This window comes from Myodes glareolus, chromosome X (genome assembly GCF_982192425.1).
Source record: "Myodes glareolus chromosome X, mMyoGla1.1, whole genome shotgun sequence".
NCBI classification, from domain to species: domain Eukaryota; kingdom Metazoa; phylum Chordata; class Mammalia; order Rodentia; family Cricetidae; genus Myodes; species Myodes glareolus.
The window spans coordinates 133,712,284-133,734,121 of NC_142053.1; the positions used below are offsets into that span (position 1 = coordinate 133,712,284).

A 21,838-nucleotide genomic window follows, 5' to 3' on the forward strand; every position below is an offset into this window, starting at 1 on the left:
TCTAATTAACCCAACTAAAAAATGGGGTACTGAACTGAACAGAGAATTCTCAATAGAAGAAGTTTGAATGGCCAAAAGACACTTAAGGTCATGCTCAACCTCCTTAGCGATCAGGGAAATGCAAATCAAAACAACTTTGAGATACCATCTTACACCTGTCAGAATAACTAAAATCAGAAACACCAATGATAGCCTATGCTGGAGAGGATGTGGAGTAAGGGGAACATTCATCCATTGTTGGTGAGAATGCAAACCTGTGCAGCCACTTTGGAAATCAGTGTGGCAGTTTCTCAGGAAACTGGGAGTCAACCTACCTCAGGACCCAGCAATTCCACTCTTGGGAATATATCCAAGAGATGCCCTATAATACTACAAAAGCATTTGTTCAACTATGTTCATATTATTAGTTTCTTATTCTATTAACTTTCTGTCTATATCCAGAACCTGTGATGGGAACAAAGGTATTTTCTCTGATACTTCAGAGTTTTAAAAATGATAAATTACCCAAGTTCATATGAAATCCATTTTAGATTCTTCTGTTGAGAGTTCTCTGTTTAGGTCTGTACTCCATTTTTTATTGGATTATTTGTTCTTTTGATGTCGAGTTTCTTGAGTTCTTTGTATATTTTGGAGATCAGCCCTCTGTCTGATATGGGATTGGTGAAGATCTTTTCCCATTTTGTAGGCTGCCATCCTGTCTTTTTGACCATGTCCTTTACTTTACAGAAGCATTTTAACCATGTTAATTCTGCCAACCTAAGAGCTTGGCAGATCTTTTCATTTTCTAGCATCTTCTTGAATTTCTTTCTTCAAAGTTTTAAAGTTCTTGTCATACAAGTCTTTCACTTGTTTGCTTAGCATTACTCCAAGATATTTTATATTATTTGTGGTTATTATAAAGGGTAATATTTCTCTGATTTCTTTCTTGGATCATTTATCATCTGTATGAAAGAGGACTACTGATTTTTTTAGTTAGTCTTGTATCCTGCTACATTAATGAAGATGTTTATGAGTTGCAGGCATGGTAGAATTTCTGGGGTCACTTAAGTATATTATCATGTTGTCTGGAAACATTGAGAGTCTGACTTCTTCTTTTCTGATTTTATTCCCTTGATCTCCTTTTGTTGTCTTATTGCTCTAGCTACAACTTCAAGTACTATATTGAATAGATACGGAGATAGTGGACTACCTTGTCTTGTTCCTGATTTCAGTGGGATTGCTTTGAATTTCTCTCCATTTAGTTTGATGTTGGCTATTGGCTTACTGTATATTGCCTTTCTTATGTTTAGGTATGCTTCTTGTATCCCTCCTTTCTCCACGACTTTTATCATGAAGGGATGTTGAATTTTGTCAAAGGCATTTTCAACATCTAATGAGATGATCATGTGGGTTATTTTTTTCTTTCAGTTTGTTTATATGGTGGATTACATTGACAGATTTTCATATGTTGAACCATCCCTGCATCTCTGGGATGAAGCTTACTTAGTGTGGTAGATGATTTTTTGATGTGTTCTTGTATTCGGTTTGCCAATATTTTATTTAGTATTTTTGCATTAGTGTTCATGAGTGAGATTGGTCTATAATTCTCTTTCTTAGCAGTGTCTATGTGTGGTTTGTGTATCTGGGTAATCAGTTGCTTTCCTTCAGTCACAATACTAGACTTACCAATTCTTACAACATTTATTCTCATGATACCTTGGTTTATATTTTGTCAGTTCTTGTTTTGTCAACTAAAGTAATTTCCTAATTAATTTGCTAGTCTCTCATTTCTCGATGTATTTCTCCAAGTATTATATAACAAAGTATGAACTTTACTGTAAGTTCCTTATTGCCTCCAAAATGACATTCTAGCTTCTTAGCCTGGCATTCAAAGGCTATTACATTGCCCAGGCCTACATCCCAATCTCATTTTCTACTATAATCCTCTAGAAATCATTTATCCAAGAGTACAGGTCTATTTTCAATTCTGAGCTCATGCCCTTATAAGCTATTTTTTCTTGTTTAGTTAGAAACAATTTTAGACTACCTAATGACTTCTATGATTCTATGTCTTTGTTGTAAGCTTCAAACTGAGCTTTACAGCACAGAGCTGCTATAGGTTGAATTCTAGGACTCTGGATTCATTTCACAAATGTTTAGAAACTACAGTGCTAAATATTACTGCTAAAGGTGATAACCAAAAGAGTCAAGACTCCTGTCTTCATGTCAATGTTGAGAATGATGTTTGTGATGAAGATATGAAAAGAAGTTAAAGTCTTAAAATGATGGAGCAGTGGTCACTTATTCAAGATAAAATTATAACCTGAAGAAGTATAGATCAGTACTGTTTATGTGAAATTTTTGAACAACAAAAATACCACAATAAATTTCATCATCTGTGTAACAAATGTATGTTAGCATTTATGATAAAAAAGAAGAAACTATGGTTTGAGAGACAGTCTATAAAATGCCTATTATTATAGTACTATGAGGGAGGAGTAGAGTTACATAGAAACTGTCTCTCAGAGAGTTAATAGATCAATAGGCATGACTACAATTATAAGAAAAAGTCTAAAGCTCTAAAGGTCATAGAAAGAGTGAAGGCATACAAGAAGACCACAGACATTCCTAGAGGGAAGATAGCAGGTGATTTCACAAAGCCTTTATAGGTAGGACTCAAACGATGGATAGGACCTGTCCTAGTTTCATTTTTTGTTTCTGTGATAAAACATTGACCAAAAACAACTTTAAGAAAAAATAATTTAAATAATTTAATTTTAGTACCTTCCTTTTTCTTCATGAGCAGGCAGCTAAGGTTTATAAGCGGCGAATGGTTTTATGAAGAAAAGGCAAAGCGTTTCAAGCAAGTCAATGTTCTGGGCACTGATGTTGTCCGACAGTCCATCCTAAGAAGAAGCCCAGGTAACTAATGCAATTATTTGTCTCCAAGACTTTGGTTGAATTAAATTTGTTGGGGTTAAATAACTTCCCTATGGTAATGTAGCAGGTGAACACAGTTGATTTTTCCCCCCCAATCCCGTAGGTCATTTCACTTGGTAGCTTGAAATCTAAATCTGAAAATCATCCAAATGAAGTCAGTAGAAAAACAAACTTCATACTGATTTTCCACATATCTGACATGCTGAGAGTTTCAAAGGAGTCATTTATCCTCATCACAGCCAGTTATTTCTCCTGATGCATTTCTGATGTTTTACTAAACGTTTAAGAAAGCAGCCTAAAACAGGTTAAACAAATGATTCCCATTTTGAAAGCAATTCTTGATTTTTCACCAAATTTAATTTCAGATTTTCTTTTTAATAGTATTTTTTAAATTTAATTCTTGGTTCCCAACCAAGCACTGATATTGTACCCTAAAGTCCCACTCTGACAAGTGGGAGCACCGAGAAATGCCAAGGAGCATTTTTGGTTGTCATAATGCTTAGATTGAGTCAATGGCATTTGTTGAATAGGAACCAAGTATGATAAGTTAGGAGGCTTAAAGTATGCAGGAAAGTTTTAATTCATGAATAATTAGTTATACTGGCCCCAAATATGAAGAACAACCAGCTCGAGACTGCTTTCCAGTATACTTAAACTACAATCTAACTGGTTCAGTATTGAATAGTGGTCTTGAGTGCAAATTTCTCATGCATGGTTTATATAATAAAGGTGGAATGGGTATCTTTTGATCTGTAAATCTTGAAACTTATTCCTGTGTCACTTTGGGGTGTGGCATTCAAAAAGAAGGTCTCCTAAATGTGAATGACACCACATCTGATGTTATAAGAGTCAGGTTGAATAAAAATTATCCAGTCAGCTACAGCCTCTTCGTACACTAAACCTCAGTGTCTTCCAATGTATGGACTACATTTCCAGGCATAAGATTTCCTGTCATCCCAGGAAATCTGGCCTCTCATTTCCAAGATGTCTGGCTGTGTTTGGGGGCACACTTGTGCTCACTACGGCTGGGAGACTGAGGCACAACGGTTATGTATGTAAAAGCAGTCTGGGGTACATATTGAATTCCAGACCAGCTTTAGGAATATAGAGAGAACTTGTCTCAAAACAAAACAACATCCATAAAAATTAGTACCTATAATCGATGGACATAGAGATCTCATAAACTCAGCATTTCATACCCTAAAGATATCTGTAGAGGCATAATGAATTTGTCCCTTTATCGTAGTCTTCCTAGAAAAGCTTAATGTGTCAAACCTTGCCCTGATGAGTCCTGGTCTTAATTCATAGTTATCTCTACAGCATTCAACATATTAGAGATGCCTATGCAAATAACTTGGAATTGAACTGTCATTACCGATGAGTATAGGCTTTTTTTTTGTCTTGTGGCAATATAGGAAAATGAGTGCAGAAGAGAAATTTGTTATCCTTTCTGCTTTTGTATTATTTTCTATTTTTCCACAAGGATCTGAAGAAATACAAAGCCAAGAGCAAGCCCACCAAGATGTAGACAAGTCAGATACTTCATCTTCAATCAGACAGAAGGCCACTCATGATGGATCCAAGAGGAAGGGGTAAGCAGAGTTCCTCCCCTATAAAATCTTTAGTATTTCATAACTGATGTGACTTCAGTGACTCAGAGGAGGTGAGAGACTTACCTGGGGTAACATTTCATCCTAGAGAAATGCAGTCTTAAGTACTTTTGCCCTCAGATAAAAAAAATTCCCTGGCTGGAACTAATCAGTGGTGGGCCATGCCTTTAATCCCAGCACTCTGGAAGCATTGGATTTCTGTGAGTTTGAGGTCCATCTGGTCTACAGAATTAATTCCAATAAAGTCAAGGCTGCTACAAAGTAAAATCCTGTCACAAAAATCAAAACTAAACAAAATTCCTGGATGACCTGAACATGTAAGAGTTCTTATTTCATCTGCCTTATTTATTCTTGTGCAAAATGGTTCCTATTATTTCCAGGCAGATCTATGGTCAAAGTCAGTCTTGACTATAAGCAACTGTTTAGAGTCTTTGTGTTCAAATTCTAGTATCCCTCTCTTCCAACCTAACCCTGGTATATAAAACAACCCAATAAAAGCATGGATACTTGAATATATTTAAAATGTAGGCTTCCTTAAGGAAAAAATAAGTCACATTTGACTGCTTCAACTTAGCACATTGAGTATTGCAATGAGCAATGGGAAATATATCGGAGAACAAGATGCAGGAAGGCACTGGGAACTGGCAGTAAGGTGCCACAGAAAATGAGAGTTCCCCAAAATGAGGACTGCATAGCAAGGGTTCTAAGATGTGCCAAGTCTCATGGTGCCCCTCTCTAGGTAGCACTGCATTGTTGTCTCAGCAGAAGCCAACATGAAATGCTGATATTGACTGAGACTGTAGCTAGCTCTCAAAGAAATGTGGACTTCTCACATTTGTTCAGTGTTCTGAACTATGAGTGGGAATGAAATAAAAATGTAATTTAACTCAGCCTCTCTTCACTAACCCCCTTGTTTATTAATTAGCAGAGACAAATGCAAAAGATTTTCTTGAATTTCTTAAACTCCTTTCCTAGACATTTGATCCTCCCTATCCTATTGCATTCATTTATTCATCAGGATACCCACAATGCCTTGTGCCTGTGTCATCTTTCTCTCTCACCCTTGCCCTATATACACACACCTAATGGTATGTTGTAGCACTGCTCAGGTGGCTTCTTTACTTTTGTGTTAGGTATCTAGCATAGTGCCTAACCTTGAAAGGAACAAATGGATTGACTGCCTAAGGATCTCAGAGCCTAAAGATGCTGTTAAGAGCAGTAGTTTGCAGATTTTAGTTCAGGCATCCCAATTAGGTCACACAACTAAGGAAGTCAGGAGCCGGAAAACACTAACTGACAAACATGAGTCATACAGATCCTGACTCATTCAAACTACCATAGCTCCAGGCTGAGGCCTGCTGTCACTCAAAACCTGCAACTGTGGTTCTGTCTTTAAGGACTGCAACATCCAGTTAGAGAGGAAAGCTTAACACCTAAAAGAGTCGCTAGGTTGGAAAGGCTTGTACGAAAATATAAAGTGGCAATGCAAGCTATCAAGGTCAGAAATACAGCAGTGTGGTAATAAGTCACAAGATATGGCACAGGTGGTAAATGACACATATCCAATAAATAGATACATACTAGCTGCTTTGGAGGTACACAAGAGTTATCGAGACATACATCAGATTACAAGCGGGATAAGGAGTCTGACAGGTGGATGGGGTTCAGGCTATCAAACGGAAGAAGGGGTGATTCTGAACACCAAAGGCTAACATTACATTAAGCATCATTCTCACCCCAAATGTAATTTTCCAGCAGGGTGAAGGTTCTGACATTTTGACAGTGACATTTTGCTAGGGTCCTTTGAAGCAGAGACAACTTAGCATATTCTGTTATGATTATGCCAGTACCTTTCAAGTCCATTTGTCCACTTAGAACATTGTTGAATAAAAAAAAAATTAAATGATCACCCAGTACCATCTTCCTAAAAATATAGCTGGGATTTTGTTGCTGTCATTTTTAATATTTTTTATTCTTTGAAAATTTCAAATATGTATACAATGTATTTTGATCTTTTCCACCCATACTACTTACCAGTAGTTCTCCCTTGGACACACAAACCCATCCCCTTTCACACTTTATGTGCCTTTCCAAAATTATTCTTATTAATAGACCCCTAAGTCCAAGTTTTGTTTACATGTATTTAGAAACATCCATGTTTGGTGCACTCGATATCCTGGATCAGAACTTGAACTGCATTTCCTCAAAAGTTATTTTTGTTTTAATGCCAATTAACTACATGACATAGTAATGCACTCAGATTTCACACAGCATGTGACCTTCCTTTGTATAAACTTCATTACTACAGGAGAAGAGTCATAGAAGATATAAAGGCAAGGTATATAAAGGCATATTCCATTAAATCATGTACACACACACACACACACACACACACACACACACACACACGAGAGCAAATGAGAGAGAAAGAGGGAGAAAACACAAAATGGGTAAATGAGTAAGGAAGGGTGGATGGGCGTCAAGTTGGGAGAGTGAATATAATCAAGACACATTGTACGAAGCTGTCCAAGAGCTAATAAATAATTTAAAAGATGTGTCATTGTCAGTGAAGCTCAGTGATACAGAGCATGCTTAGTAAGAACATAGCATATAACTTTATTCCCCAGAGCTGTTCTGGGTTCCACTAATGAGAAAGGTATTTCCAACTCTAATCTTGTCTGCTCTAAGTTGCCACCTTTGTTTGTCCCAGAGACTCAGTTCCTTTCTATGCAATTCCCTATTCCCAGCATGCTTGCAAAGAATCCCAGCCTGGAATATGCTTCTCCCTCTCAGTTACCACTGATGAGTTTCCAAACTAGGCAGTCTTTTGCTTAGCAGGGGCAGAGACCTGGCAGTAGTATTCTTGCTGGGGAACTAGAGGCCCTGGCACCCCACTACCCAAAACTCCTCAGTCATGGTCTTTTATTGAACAATCATTTATGGGCAAAAGTAATATAAATTATTTTTACTATTCACTTTTGGTGCTGGAGATCAAACCTTGGTCTTAGTTTTTACTAAACATGCTCTCTATCACTGAGCTACATTGGAAATTATATTATGCATATTATATATACATACAATGTGTATAGGTGCTTTGCCTTCATGAATGTCTATGCAATATGAGTGTGTGTGGTGCCCAAGATTGCCAGAAGAGGGCGTCAGTGTAACTGGAGTTATACACTGTTGTGAGTCACTGTGTCGGTGCTGAGAGTTGAACTTGGGTCCTCCAGAAGAACAGTTAGCAATTTTAACTGCTAGATTGTCTCTACATCTCCCCATTTACTTTTTTAACCTACAAATACAAATTTGTAGTATCTAAATAGTCTTGGATATGTGGCCCTTCACTTGAGTGTAATTGACTTACCAGGGGCCACATTCTTAGAGAAACCTGACTCTCCTCCTCCCTAGAGATTGGCAGTTGCTCCATGCATATGGGTAGGAATTTAGCACACAATTCTCTTTTGCACACTGGCATTTTTGACTGTCTTTGACTTGCATATGAGGGCTTTTTGCATGCTGTCACAAACACTGTGCATTCATATGTGCCACTATCATTCTGTGACCAGAAGATAATGTTTCCTTGCAGTTGTCCAACATCTCTAGCCCTTTCATTCTATTTGTCCCCTCTTCTGCAACAATCCCTGAGCCTGAAAAGGAGTGGAACAGTATATATGTTCCTTTTCAAGCTAAGAATTCTGCAGTCTCACGTTTCCTTTGCCTTTCCCAGTTGTGAGTCTATATTAATTACCATTTACTTCAATTAGAAGATTCCCTAATGGGGGTGGACAGATGCTTTAGTCTATGGGTATAATGATGAGAGTTTTCTTATCTTGCTCTTGTATTCATATGTTTATTTTCAGATTTCTTCTGAGCAAGTTCAGATCAGCAACCAGAGGAGAAATCAGAACTCCAAAACCTGAAAGTGGGAGGAGCTATAGCTTGGACTTAGACAGTCAGACTCTTCAAAGTTTCAAGTCAGCCTCTGGATCAGACAGGTAAGCGACAAATTGAGCAATGGGCAGGCTGGGAATCAGATTGATAACCTTCTACCCACATAGGGAGTCTAAGTATCTGTAAAGGACCGGCACACAAAGAGTGCCTAAAATATAATACCAAAGACAAGAAGATGTTTTGCAGTTGTTATAGAAAGCCTTTCCTCTTGATTTACAGCTATTAGAAACATTTTTTTTTTGTCACGTGAAAGACTGCAGCCTTATGTTTGGGGAGTTGGGATTCTAAGTTCAAATAGAGGTGTACATGCAGATAATTCTTTCATTGATTTCTTGGTCTTTTTCTGTTTCAACTTCTAAAACAAAAACCTCTGAGTGTCATATCCATTCTTTGCAGCTTTCAAAAACTATTAATAATTTCATCATTTTGTGTTGCCCTGGGGAATTTTTTTTGCAATTCCATTTATTTCTTGTTTCACTGCCTCTAAGTGATTTCCAGACGTGTCAAGTGAGAATCTATTGTGCATAGTGTCATCACTCATCAGGAGAAGCAAAGAGTAAAAGTGGATAGCCAAGAGCAGAGTCACTTCTCATAACATTTGATTGTCTAGCTTGTTTTGGCACATGTCAGGCCTTATTTTCATTACTACCAAAGCTAAAAGTAAGGAAAAATTATCTGCTCTCATGGTACATTGATTTATCCACATGCTAATTCCATTTTGGTTGCAATTGCAGTATTCTGCTAGTATTTCTATTCTTTTATGTTTAGGTTCTACAAGCAGAATTTCATTTTTCTTATAACACCTGGCCCTTTTTTTCTCATTGTGGTACTGAGCATGGAACACAGGATCTTGCATGTTGGAGTCTAGCATACAGACCAGAACTATATATGTGCCCAGAGAGAGGACATTGTTTTGATTATTAGCAATTTTATTAATGATATCTGTTCATATGGGTTTCATTTTTTCTCTAGCATTCCTCTACATATCACTTTTTATAAGACTGTAAAGAAAAAACATAAGAAGAAATAATTTATTATCTTCTCTCAGATGATCAGTGTTATATTTATAATTTTCATAATTTTCAGTAATATAGATATATTTTCTGTATGATTAAAGAATCCCTGTATGATTAAAATGGAAGCAAAGCATCCTTGCCCTTAAAATAGTTTTGCTTAGGAAACAACCTTCCTCAAGATCCAGTAATACCACTTTTGAGTATGTATCCAAAGGATGCTCAGTCGTACCACAAGGACATGTGCTCAACTATGTTCATAGCAGTATTGTTTGTCATAGCCAGAACCTGGAAACAACCTAAGTGCCCCTCGACTGAAGAATGGATAAGGGAAATGTGGTACATTTATACAACGGACTACTATACAGCAGAGAAAAAGAATGACATCTTGAAATTTTCAGGCAAATGGATGGAGTTAGAAAACATTACATTGATTGAGGTAACCTAGACCGAGAGAGACAATTGTCATATGTACTCAATCATAAGTGGTTTTAAACATAAAGCAAAGAAAACCAGCCTACAAATCACAATCCCAGAGAACCTAGACAACAATGAGGACCGTAAGAGAGACATACATGGTTCTAATCTACATGGGAAGTAGAAAATGACAATATCTTCTGAGTAAATTAAGAGCATGGAAGAGGGTTGAAGGGGAGGGGAGAGGCAGGGAGGTGAGCAGAGAAAAACATATAGCTCAATAAAATCAATAAAAAATAGTTTTGCTTCATTTCCTTCCCATTTATTTATTTATATCCCAATGACAGTTTCCCCTTTCTCTTCTCCTCACAGTACTCCTTACCTCCTCTCTGCATCCCCAGCTACTCCTCCTCCATTTCTATTTAGACCAAGCTACACAACTGTCACATATATGCAAAGAATCTAGGTCAGTCCCATGCAGACTCCCTGGCTGCTGGTTCAGTCTCTGTGATTTCCTATGAGCCCAGGTTAGTTGATTCTGTGAATTTGTTTGTAGTGTCCTTGACCACTCTGGCTTCTAAAATCTTTTCTTCCCCTTTTCTTCAGGATTCTCTATGTTCTGACTATGTTGATTGTGGGTCTATATCTGTTTCCTGTAGTCAGTGACTGCTTACTCATTTTCCAGCTACTCAGTCCCAAACAATCACACAGAAACTATATTAATTACAACACTGCTTGGCCAATGACTCAGACATATTTTTAGCTAATTCTTACATCTTAAATTAACCCATTTCTATTCATCTGTGTATTACCATGAAGCTGTGGCTTACCAGTAAAGGATCTGGCAGCATCTTTCTCTTTCAGCAGCTACATGGCATCTCTTTGACTCTGCCCTCTCTCTCTCTCTCTCTCTCTCTCTCTCTCTCTCTCTCTCTCTCTCTCTCTCTGTCCTGATTTCCTGCCATTGGCTCAAACAGCTTTATTCATTACCCAATAAGCATAATACATATACAGAAGGGCTTCCCACTTCATCTCCCCTTTTCCATCTAAATGAAAGAGAAGGTTTTAATTTTAACATACAAAACAAGTATCAAGCAACAATTAGAGTTGCAATATTTAGTCATCTATCTTTGTGATTCTAAAGTTTTATATCTAATTTATCCTTTATAATAACTAAGGCAAACTATAACTATCTGTCTTCAACTCTTCAAAGACCTCCAAAGTAATTGTTTTTTGGTAGGTCCTAAAAGTCCAGTTCATACAGCTTACTCTCAGCAATCCAGGTGAGAGCAGTTTCTTGCCCAAATGGCTAACCTTGTCACATTGAAGGCAAATTCCATAATTAGTTTCTTCGATTTCCATCAACCTCTCTGAAGTAATTGGTGTTACCAGAAGCAGGCATGTCTCACTGTTGAGAAAAGTCTAAGTTCTTAAAGCATTTTAAATATTTAAATTTTGTTTGTCTTTGAAAGATTTGAAGACTACTATCCATCTGAAATATATCTCTATACATCTAGAAAACCTAACTAACATGACTACAAGTTTGAATATTACAATTGATTATCTATTAATCTGCAATTTTAATTATATGTTACAATTTTTAAAAGAGCTGCACAAACACAATACCTTAAACAAGAGCACAAAAATATACATATTTATATATGTATGTATATATATAGTGTAACAACATTATATATATACAGTGTGACAACTATATATATATATATATATATATATATATATATATATATATACACACACACACACACACACACACACACACAGTGTAACAACATTGACCTGAAATTTTGATCAATAGATCAGGATCTATACCAATGGAAAACATTTATTTCTATATCATATCCTCCTTTAAATGAAAGCAAACATTTATAAACAATCATTTTGGGAATTTGGGCACAGTTTTCTCCAAACTGCTTCCTGCTGTTTGTTGGGCAAAGTATTTTTAGGGTTCATTGAGACCTTTCAGGGGCTCTTGTTCCATCAAATAACATTAGCCTGGAAAGAATCCACAGGTTCTCATCTGTAAAAACAAAAGCAGAACATCTTTTCTCTCTCCTCCCTTTTTTTTCTTCAGCCTAGATTTCTATTTATTCTTTCTGCGAGCAAGCCCCACCTATTTCTCTCTGCTACCTAGTTATTGAATGTTCAGTTCTTTATTAGACCAGTCAGGTGTTTTATACAGGCAAAGTAACATCACTTTACAGAGTCAAACAAATGCAACATAAAAATACAACACATCTTTGCATCATTAAACAAATATTTCATAGCATAAATGAATGTAACACATATTAAACTAGTATTTCACAACAGTTCCTCTTCCCACCCTCCCCCAGTCCACCCATGAAATTATTACCAGGGAGATCTGAGTATCCTTCCTTGAGCCCTCCTTGATACCTAGCCTCTTTGGGTTTGTGGATAGTTTTGCTTCCCTTCTATGCTGCCTTCATTATATCTTTTTTCTTCAAAACCTTAATCAGTCATGGTACTGCCTGTTAACTCAGTTTTCAGGATGATAAAGTAGGACTGTTGTGAGTTTCAGAACAGCCTGGACTGTGTAATGAGTAACAGGACTGCTGTGGCTACATGGTGAGGCCATATCTCAGAAATTCAAAAAGAAAAAGGAAGCAAAAATCTCATCTTTGGTCTTCCTTTTTGCTTCCTTGGCTCTGAGTAGATATGAAAGTCACTCAAAATTATATTCCACCTAAATTAATGTTCGTCTATTTTTTCTTACCCTCTTTGGGACCCTGTTGTTGAGCCATTTTGTTTTCATTTTTCTTAATAGATTTAATTTTTATTATGTGTATGGATGTTATGTTGGATATAAGTTTGTGCACTGAATGCATACCTGATGCCCATAAAAGAGGATATTGGATCTCCTGGGACTGAAGTGACAGGTGATTACGAGCTGCCATGTGGCTGCAGGAAATCAAACTTGGGTCCTCTGGAAGAGCAACCAGTACTCTTAAGCCCTGGGCCATGTCTCCAGCCCCATCAGATTGTTTTCCACTTTGGGCTAACATTAAGAAGGGTACCATGTAAGAAGAGGAAAGACTGAGTTCCTTGTTTAAATAAAATAAAGGATCCCAGGCCTATCGAGGAAAATTAAATCATGCTATTTTGAATTATTTATCTTATACTGACTCACCAAGAATGAGGGGCTTTCTCCCCATGATCAAGGTGTTTTTACTGTTATTCCAAATCTGCCTGGATTTGTTTCTTTTGTCTGCTCTGTTGCTAGGCATGAATAATTATAAAGCAGTAATGCCATATGGGCATGTTTCATCAAATACTAGTGTTTTGACACAAGACTTTCTTGTAATTATAAACTGTAAGACAGTCCATAAATAGACTTTTAAAATATTTATATTTTTTTCTTTGGACATTTTATGCATTCACACAATGTATATTGGTCACATTCATTCCCCACTTGTCCCCATAACCTCTCCTAGATGTCTCTTTTATGTTGCCAAAGAAGACTTTATCTTTTAAGTTGTGAATATCTGAAATCGTTTATAGGCAATCAGAGTTACTCAGCTTTAGCATGTCAAGAGCAAGAATTTCCTATCAAGAAAACGAAGATACTCAAGAGATCAGGAGAGCAAGCCGTCCTTTCCCTGGAACATTTATTGACCTTGGGGATGACTCACATTATGGCAATACTTCATTCCAAGTGATTGCTCAAAAAGTGGAAGGGGCTATCTTTTTTTTTAACTATCATCTAAAGAGATTGTGAGATGCCCATTTCTTTCATCAATGACCTGACCCAGCTAAGCAATTATTCTCTATTCTTCTTGACAAAGCATATTTCTTCATGGTTCATTGGTCTCTTCCTGGAGCACCTGGGCTAAGGCATCCCTTTAAAAAGCTCGCATCATATATGAGGGGAAATGATGTTTTATCAGATGCCTAGTTGATTTATTTATTGTCAGTAGTTTCAAAACTGGAGAAATATAAACAGGATACAAAAGGCATTGCAGCCTCTCAGGAGAGCATAACAAATGGCTATGTACTAGTTGCTAGGGACTGGACATACAAAACAAAAGACATTTTTTAAAAATTTATAAAAATTTATTAATTTATAAAAGTTTCCATTTCTGCCCCTCCTCCCAACACCCTCCCACTCCCCCCACTCCCTCTCCTCCTCCCTCTCCATCCCTAAGAGCAGTCAGGGTTTCCTGCCCTGTGGTAAGTTCAAGTTCCTCCCCCCTCCCTCCAGGTCCAGGAAGGTGAGCATCCAAACAGACTGGATCCCAAAAATCCAGTATATGCAGAGGAAACAAGTCCCAGTGTCATTGTCAATGGCTTTTCAGAGAGACCCCGTGCCAGCCACATTCAGAGAATCTGGTTGGATCACGTGCTCGTTCAGTCCCAGTCCAACTGGCCTTGGTGAATTCTCATTAGATCCGTCCCCTTGTATCAGTGGGTGAACGCACTCCTCACGGTCCTGCCTTTCTTGTTCATGTTCTCCTTTCTTCTGCTCCTCATTTAGACCTTGGGGGCTCAGTTCAGTGCTCCAGTGTGGGTCTCTGTCTCAATCTCCATCCATCAACGGGTGAAGGTTTCCTCCGGTCTTACCTTCTTTGCTCATGTTCTCTTTCCTTCTGCTTCTCGTTTGGACCTAGGGAGTTAAGTCCAGTGTTCCAATGTGGGTCTCTGTCTCTATCTCCATCCATCGCCAGAGGAAGGTTCATGGTGATATGCAAAATATTCATCAGTATGGTTATGGGCCAAGGCCGGTTCAGGCACCCTCTCCTCTGTCCAGAGAACAATCTGGGGATCTCTCCTTGGACCTGGGATCCCCTTTATAATCAAGTCTCCTATAAACCCTAAAATGATTCCCTTAGTTGAGGTATATACTTCCCTGATCACATATCCATCCTTCTCCCTCCCCCCAATCCCAATCCCCCGAGCTTTTTTTGAACCAGTTAGAAGAGAAAGTGGGAAGTAGTCTACAAGACATAGGCACAAAAGGCATTTTTTAAAGGTTGTAAATGTAAACTGTAGTTAATCAATGGGATGCTACTCAAAGCAGCTATTCCAAATTCCTTCTAAGTTCTCGTGAATGGTTGTTGTGCTCTACCAGAACCAGACCTTCAGACAAGGATGCATGTAAGAGATTTATCAACCAAACAACTTAATTTTTTTAAATGTATTTTATGTATACAGGTGTTTTGCCTACTTGTATGTCTGTGGGCCACACATGTGCCTGGAGCTAGAGTTACAGATTGTTGTGAGCTGCCAAGTAAGTTCTGGGGAAAGAATGTAGGTCTTTCACAAGAGTGGTCAGTGTTCTTAACCACTGAGCTATCTCTCCAGCCCCTCAAGCAAATTATTCTGAGAAAAAAAATGAGAAGACAGTAGGAGATACAGAACAGAAAAGGGGAAAGATAGATAATGATATAGCTCAGGTGAGGACTGAGTCTGAGGGCCTAGCCACAGTTTTAGGAATATAAACTGTCCCTTTGCAATTGGAGGAGCTAGGCCATTTTACTCTGATCCAAGTCAGCCATTGAAGATCCCCTCACATAGGGTTTCCTTGCTTAACAAACAAAGACAAAAGATATCCAGATAAACATGAATTTGAGATAAACAACATTTTTAGTATAAGTATACATAGTGAAATATTTAGAAGGTTTCAATTCTTAATAAATTTTGATTATTTATATAAAATTAAAATTTAACTTAGAATTTTGTATTTTAATCTAAGTTTTCTACTATGTGGGTGAGAGGGAGAAAAATTCCAAGTCATTTCTAGGCCTGTAACTGTCTGTAGTGTCAATAGACAAATCTTAAAGACATGAATTGCAAAGCACCATCAGAAATGTTCTTTGAAACTATGGAGAATTATGTAGAAGTGTACCAAGATTAATAAAAACCCAGAGACAGAAATTGGGGTTCATCCTGAAGTTTAGAAAAGCAGAACAGCTAGCCCCTGGCTCTTACCTCAGTCCAAAATGGCAATCCTGTCTCCAGGAATCTCAGAATGAGACTGTGTCTGAGAGCTGTCTCCCCCGTTTTATATTCCTTTCTAGGGCTGGGATTAAAGGTGTGTGTGGAGCGCCCCCTCGACCAGCAAGGAAGAACGACCATGGGTTGAGGATTCTTTTTAAATCACACTTTATTGGAGCCTCTTGGTTGAAGGGAGAGCGGGAAGCGAGAGAGGGGGAAACCCAGGCGATACCTTCTCATACAGGTGGAAGGACTCGGGTACTGTCCTGATTGGCGAATACCAGTCTGCTGATGCCCAGAGCCTCGGGATAGGCCAGGGACAAGACTCAATTGTGCATGCACAGGCAAAAGGCGCTCATCCCCACACGGCAAAACAAGATAAGGACTTGTTTACCTCCAAACTGCAGGACCGCCGGCGCCATCTTGTAATGGCGATCTCCTGACGGCTCCCTACAGGCGTGCACCACTACTGCTCAGTTTCTATGGCAAACTGTGTGGCTACTGGGATTAAACGTATATGTCACCGTTGCCTGGTCTGTAAGGTTAATCAAAGAGGCTGTTTTACTTTATGGCCTTCAAGGAAGCTTTATTTATTACAATACAAATGAAATATCACTACATAGAACTAGAAATAGGATGTGAGGGTTTAGGTGGGACACTAGCAATGTCCCCTTAACATTATATAAAAATGAAGAACACTGAGTCTGAAATGTGCTGTTTAGTAGGAGTTGGTAGAAGATGGAGCTGTATTTCTAGGCAGCATTTCTTACACATTGCTGAAGGGTATAGCAAGCATTTTTGCCATGAGCCTTTGCACACCATCATACCCACCTATTTTGTGGTTCTTTCTTCCACTCTGGTCTCCCTATACATACACTAAGATTATCCTTTTACTTTTAATTGCTCTCCACAAGCTCTGGGACTGATTGCCATGCAGTTTGTGAAGTTTCTTAAGCTGTTTTGCTTGACTCTAAACACAAAAGGGAGCACCACATTAAATCCAGTTTTTAGTTAACCTCATCCTCATTCTATGCTCCACTTTCATATTTTCCATGTCTCCTAGAAATAGGGCATATTAGGTACCTTCACTAAGCAAAAAAATCTGTTTCCCTTATGTATATTTGAGGAAAGTAAGTTTATTAAATCCATCCTATGATTTAATACTATCTCTACTTTCATTAGAAATAATCTTATTTTCATGTCCTATGTAGAACTTTTACTGTTCTCTTTGCAACTGAGATTTTAGGTAGGCAGTATCTTCTTCACAGTAGTATTCTATAGCACGGTAGTAGTGTTCTAGTTTGGAGTCAACCCTAGTTTATTTGACTTTTTTCCTTTAAATGAAACACTATAATTTACTCAGCAAGCTCTTTTTAAAAACAACTTTTAAAACTGTTTTTATGTATACTGTATCTCTAAAAACATGTGAATTTTATTCCATAATTTACCTATGAGTGTTGGGGGTAGATCACCTAAGTTTGATACTGGTGTTCTACCTTTAAAATGGTTGGGAAATTGTGGTACATGCTTGTACCCAGAGCCAGGCTACTACTTGGTGAATTCAAGAGCCACTGAGAGACTGTGTCAAAAGACAGGCAACCAGTGACTTCCATATACATAGTTACCACCCACGATACATTCAAAACTCCTCTCTCTCTCTCTCTCTCTCTCTCTCTCTCTCTCTCTGTGTGTGTGTGTGTGTGTGTGTGATAGTTTTGAGACACAGAAGAATTGCCTACTGAAGGAAAGTTAGCTTCAGCTGTTTTCCATGCTTTGTTTTCATTTGTCCAGGTCTATTAATTCCTATTTTTTACTGTTATTGAAAAATAGATTATTCCTGATTTTGATTTCTCCTCCCTCTACTTCTCCCAGTTCCTCCTTACTTCCTTTCCCATTCAGATCCACTCCCTTTCTGTCTCTCATTGTAAAAGATTAGTCTTCCAAGGGATAATGACTAAACACAACAAAATAAAATAAAGCAAAAATTCTCACTTCAGAGTTGGACAAGACAGACAGAAGTGAAAGAGGCCAGGAGAAGGCACAAGAATCAGAGACCCACTCGTTTGGCCACTCAGGAATTTCACAAAAACGCTAAGCTGGAAACCATAATATAAGTGCAGAAGACCTGGTGTAGGCTGGTGGAGGCCTTGTGCATGCTGCTTAGTTCATATGAGCTTTGCTCTGTTCGTGTTGATTTTTTGTTTTCTTAGTGTATTCCTGCCCCTGTGGTTCTTACATTCTTCTTTCCCTTCTTCCATGGTGTTCCCTGAACTCTGGGGAAGGAATTTTATGGAAACATCCCTTTTCAGGATGAGTATTCCAAATCTTTCTCTCTTTCTGCTTAATGTCTGTCTGTGGGTCTCTGTATTTGTTTCTATCAACTGCAGGAGAAAGCATCTCTGATGATGACTGGATAAAGCACCGATCTAGGAGTATAGCAGAATATCAGTAGGGGTCATTTTATCTCTACATTTTTATTTTTTTTAAAGACTGGTAGTATTTGCTTTTACTCTAGGTCCCTGGGTTATCTAGTCTCTGATTCTTGGTCACCCAAGCAGTGTCAGGGGTGAGTTCCATCTTGTGGAGTGGACCTTATGTCAAATTAGTTATTATTTGGTTATTCTCATAAGCTTTATGCCACTATTGTTCTTGCATCCAGATGGACTAATTCCTTCTTTTTCTATTTTAACTTCTATTGGGTAAGGAGATCGTTCTTAAACTGTCATAAACAACCTAAAGCAAAATTGTCAGACAATTGCAGGCTTAAGAATAAATAATGCTTTAAGTATTAAAGTGAGGATAAATGATAGAACAGGTAGGAAAATATGGATTCAGTCATATTATCATCAGGAGATGCATAAAGTCCGTATTTATAACGCATTTACAACTTTTTCCTTTGGAATGTGTTAGCCTTTCCAAATAGTTTGATTTTTAAATATATATATTCATATCTGTGAATGGGTACATATATTGAAGCTATTTTTTGGCCTTATGGACTATAAATTCTCCATCTCAACTTTTCAGTTCTGTTGGAGAAAGAAAGAAGTACAGACAATGCATAAATGAAAGGGTATGCCTGCTTTCCAACATTAAATGAGAAAAGTCTAGAAATGAAATAACTTTATTGATATTTAAATATGAGTTATAATATTTATGTATCATAAGATACTTATTTTGTTTTTATCATCAATCTAAAAATGAGAAATTATTTTCATCTTGCTAGCCACAAAATTATTATAAGGGAACACTTAGTATCTCACAGTCACTCACTAAACCAGAAAATGTATCTTCATCTATGACAGTCACTATGAGGAAAGCTCAGCACTTTCCATGTGAGCACTATACTAAGCAAGAAACATGGTGGTGCATGGGAAAGAATGAGCGTAGGCAGACTCATGTCTGAGACTAATGAACTTACTGAGCAGTTTTAGTACAATATTTTCCAGCTTTTTCTATGAATTGAAATCAGACAGCGGTTTTTAATATACTTATTTCTAGATCACATGCTCAGGGTATCCACTGTGGTGTTTCAGATGTACCACAGGGGGTCAAGGCTTAGCTCACAAAAAGTTTAAAGATGTAGCATTTGGGGACACCAAGGACTAGACGAGAACTGCATTTAGCCTTTTTCTCTTTTCTTTTTAGAGTTTGATATTTCTTCCTCATTTATCTGACTTATCTCATTTTCTAGTTATAATTTCTCTTTCTCGTTTTCTTATGTATTCATTGCAGATTTAAAATAATTAAAAGAAGTTTTTTTTTAAAAAAAAAGCTTATATGCCTCAGAAGGAATATCCTGCATTCTCTGTGTGGTACTATGTTTTATACCTTGGTCGCAGTGTTAGTGGCTCTAATGCTGCCTTCTGGACATAATCATCTGACCATGTAGCGCAAGCTCAACATTATCAGTCTAGAAAGGGCGGGTGCTGGAAAATTATTTCCTAGATACCATTCCTGGGAGAGCATTTTGTAAACCCAGAAAGGCAAAGCAGTTTATAGTATCTGTCTTATCTTTGGGTCCTCTGTACAGAAATGCACATATCTCAAAAGGCATTGTCAATATTTGGGGGCATCACGGAATTAGAGATAACAACACGTAGGCTTTTCAAAGTATATTTCATAAACTAAGTTAGATAAAACTCTTCTAATCTAGAAAATGTGTCTTCCCATAACCTAACATAACTAAGCCCCACAGACCCTGCCAACTGGGTCTCCTTCTTTCCAGTTTCCCCTGACCCACGTGAGCCTGAACATTTGTTGCCAATGGTCTCTAATACATATTTAAATCTTGGCAACATCGAAAATGGAGCTTTCTTAATTTGCTTTCAAACTTCTCTAAATTTAATGTAGATGCTATCATAATCTTCCTACTTCAGTGGCAAAAGTCCATGAACTTTTATCCTATTTTAAATAGCATCTAAAACATTTGGCAGCTAAGCATTTAAAATTCTGTGCCTCTTTAGATTAGACCTTTTCTTGGTATAATCAAGCAAAAGGAAATATTTTTTGATACTCACAGTAAATGTCAGGGACAAATAGGAAAGTCTGTGTCATTTTTCAGCTAATGCTGTTGGCAACAATAATTTCTAGTAGCTGACTTAGGATCACAAGAAGTTTTTTCTTACTACAGCTGAACCTGTTAAATGTCATCATTCAGATTAACCAGCTGCTGCCAGAGAATCTACAGTAAACATAACTTTGCTTTCAGCCCTTTTGAAACCATCTTGGGAAATTTGGCAAAACCACTTGGGTGTTGGAAGGTCTTCAACACAGAGAAACACAAATATTCACATGAATTCTTTTGTACTTTCTTGACCTCTTTTTGAAAGATTCACAATTAGACATTTTTAAAGGTAATTCCCCCCTCCCCAAACATTATGGAGAGGTGCTTATATAGAATATTGTTCTGAGAATCGATCATCTGTGGACATGACACATCACTGGGTCAGTGTCTGAGATGAACGCACGTAGAAAAGTATGAATTGGTTAACTGTTGTCAAAATGCAGTGGTTCAGGGAAATTGTTCTAAAACTTAGAACTCTAAATTGCTTCAAACAATTGAAAGAGCAAATGTGTTATTTTGTCAGGATCAGCAAGCAGTGAGAAACTACCCTGAGCTATATCCATAGTACTGAAATTTGGAGTTACCTCTAGAGAGAGGAGGCTAAAGATGCCCCATGCTATGAAAAGGATGCTATATAGAAGGGTTTTCAAGATTCTTAGTCAGATGTCAATAACTAACTTGCACATATGCACAGGACTTAAGACACTAAACAATACACTCTGTAGCAAGAGGGAACAGTTAGTCAAAACCTGTACGTGAAGAGGGACTGAGGAGAGCAAGAAAAACAAGGTCTGTGCTTGTCAAGAAAGATCTGATGGGGAAGGCAGAACTTCTGTACTGAAAGGAGAGGAGGGTTCTCACGGACAAAGAATAAAAAAAGAGATGAGGATGGCAGAAGCATATGACTTAGATGCGCCTGTAATTTTGTCAGTTGAGAACTATGAATGACTTAGAGTACTGATAAAAACTAGGAAATAAAGTTGGAAAGGTAGGATGAAGCTCAGTTAAATGACATTGGTGATAGGGAAGTTCAGCCAATCACATTCTGTCCGTGGGGTGTATTGCCCTAAGGCAAAAATTTACCTATTTACCTATAAACCTGGCGGGTGTGCTTCCTCTCTCTCTTTCTCTCTCTCTCTCTCTCTCTCTCTCTCTCTCTCTCTCTCTCTCTCTCTCTCTCTCACTTGGCCCCTGCGTTCTTGGATGGACCGTTGGGACTCTGATGTAAGTTTTCCTTCTGTTTATTAAAGCTGTATTTTTATATTAAGCTAATCTGGTTGACCTTTAATTACCGATCGACCTTGCCCCTTCACATTGGAATTAGACAAGTTGGGATGTGGGCACAGGACCTAGTGAACTCCTACTGGTCTTTGAGGAAGGCACCACGAACA

The 21,838-nt window shown here is 37.8% G+C and overlaps 1 protein-coding gene across 3 annotated transcripts in view; it reads left to right on the plus strand.

Moving 5' to 3' along the window:
* Sytl5 (synaptotagmin like 5) overlaps positions 1 to 21,838 on the plus strand; it is a 211,237-nt gene that overhangs the window by 129,328 nt on the left and 60,071 nt on the right. For all 3 annotated transcript variants that reach the window (XM_048461562.3, XM_085684985.2, XM_087903223.1), the window contains exons 4-6: positions 2,786 to 2,901; positions 4,403 to 4,511; positions 8,390 to 8,524. In XM_048461562.3, coding sequence (XP_048317519.3) covers positions 2,786 to 2,901; positions 4,403 to 4,511; positions 8,390 to 8,524 — 360 coding nt within the window. The remainder of the gene's footprint in view (positions 1 to 2,785; positions 2,902 to 4,402; positions 4,512 to 8,389; positions 8,525 to 21,838) is intronic.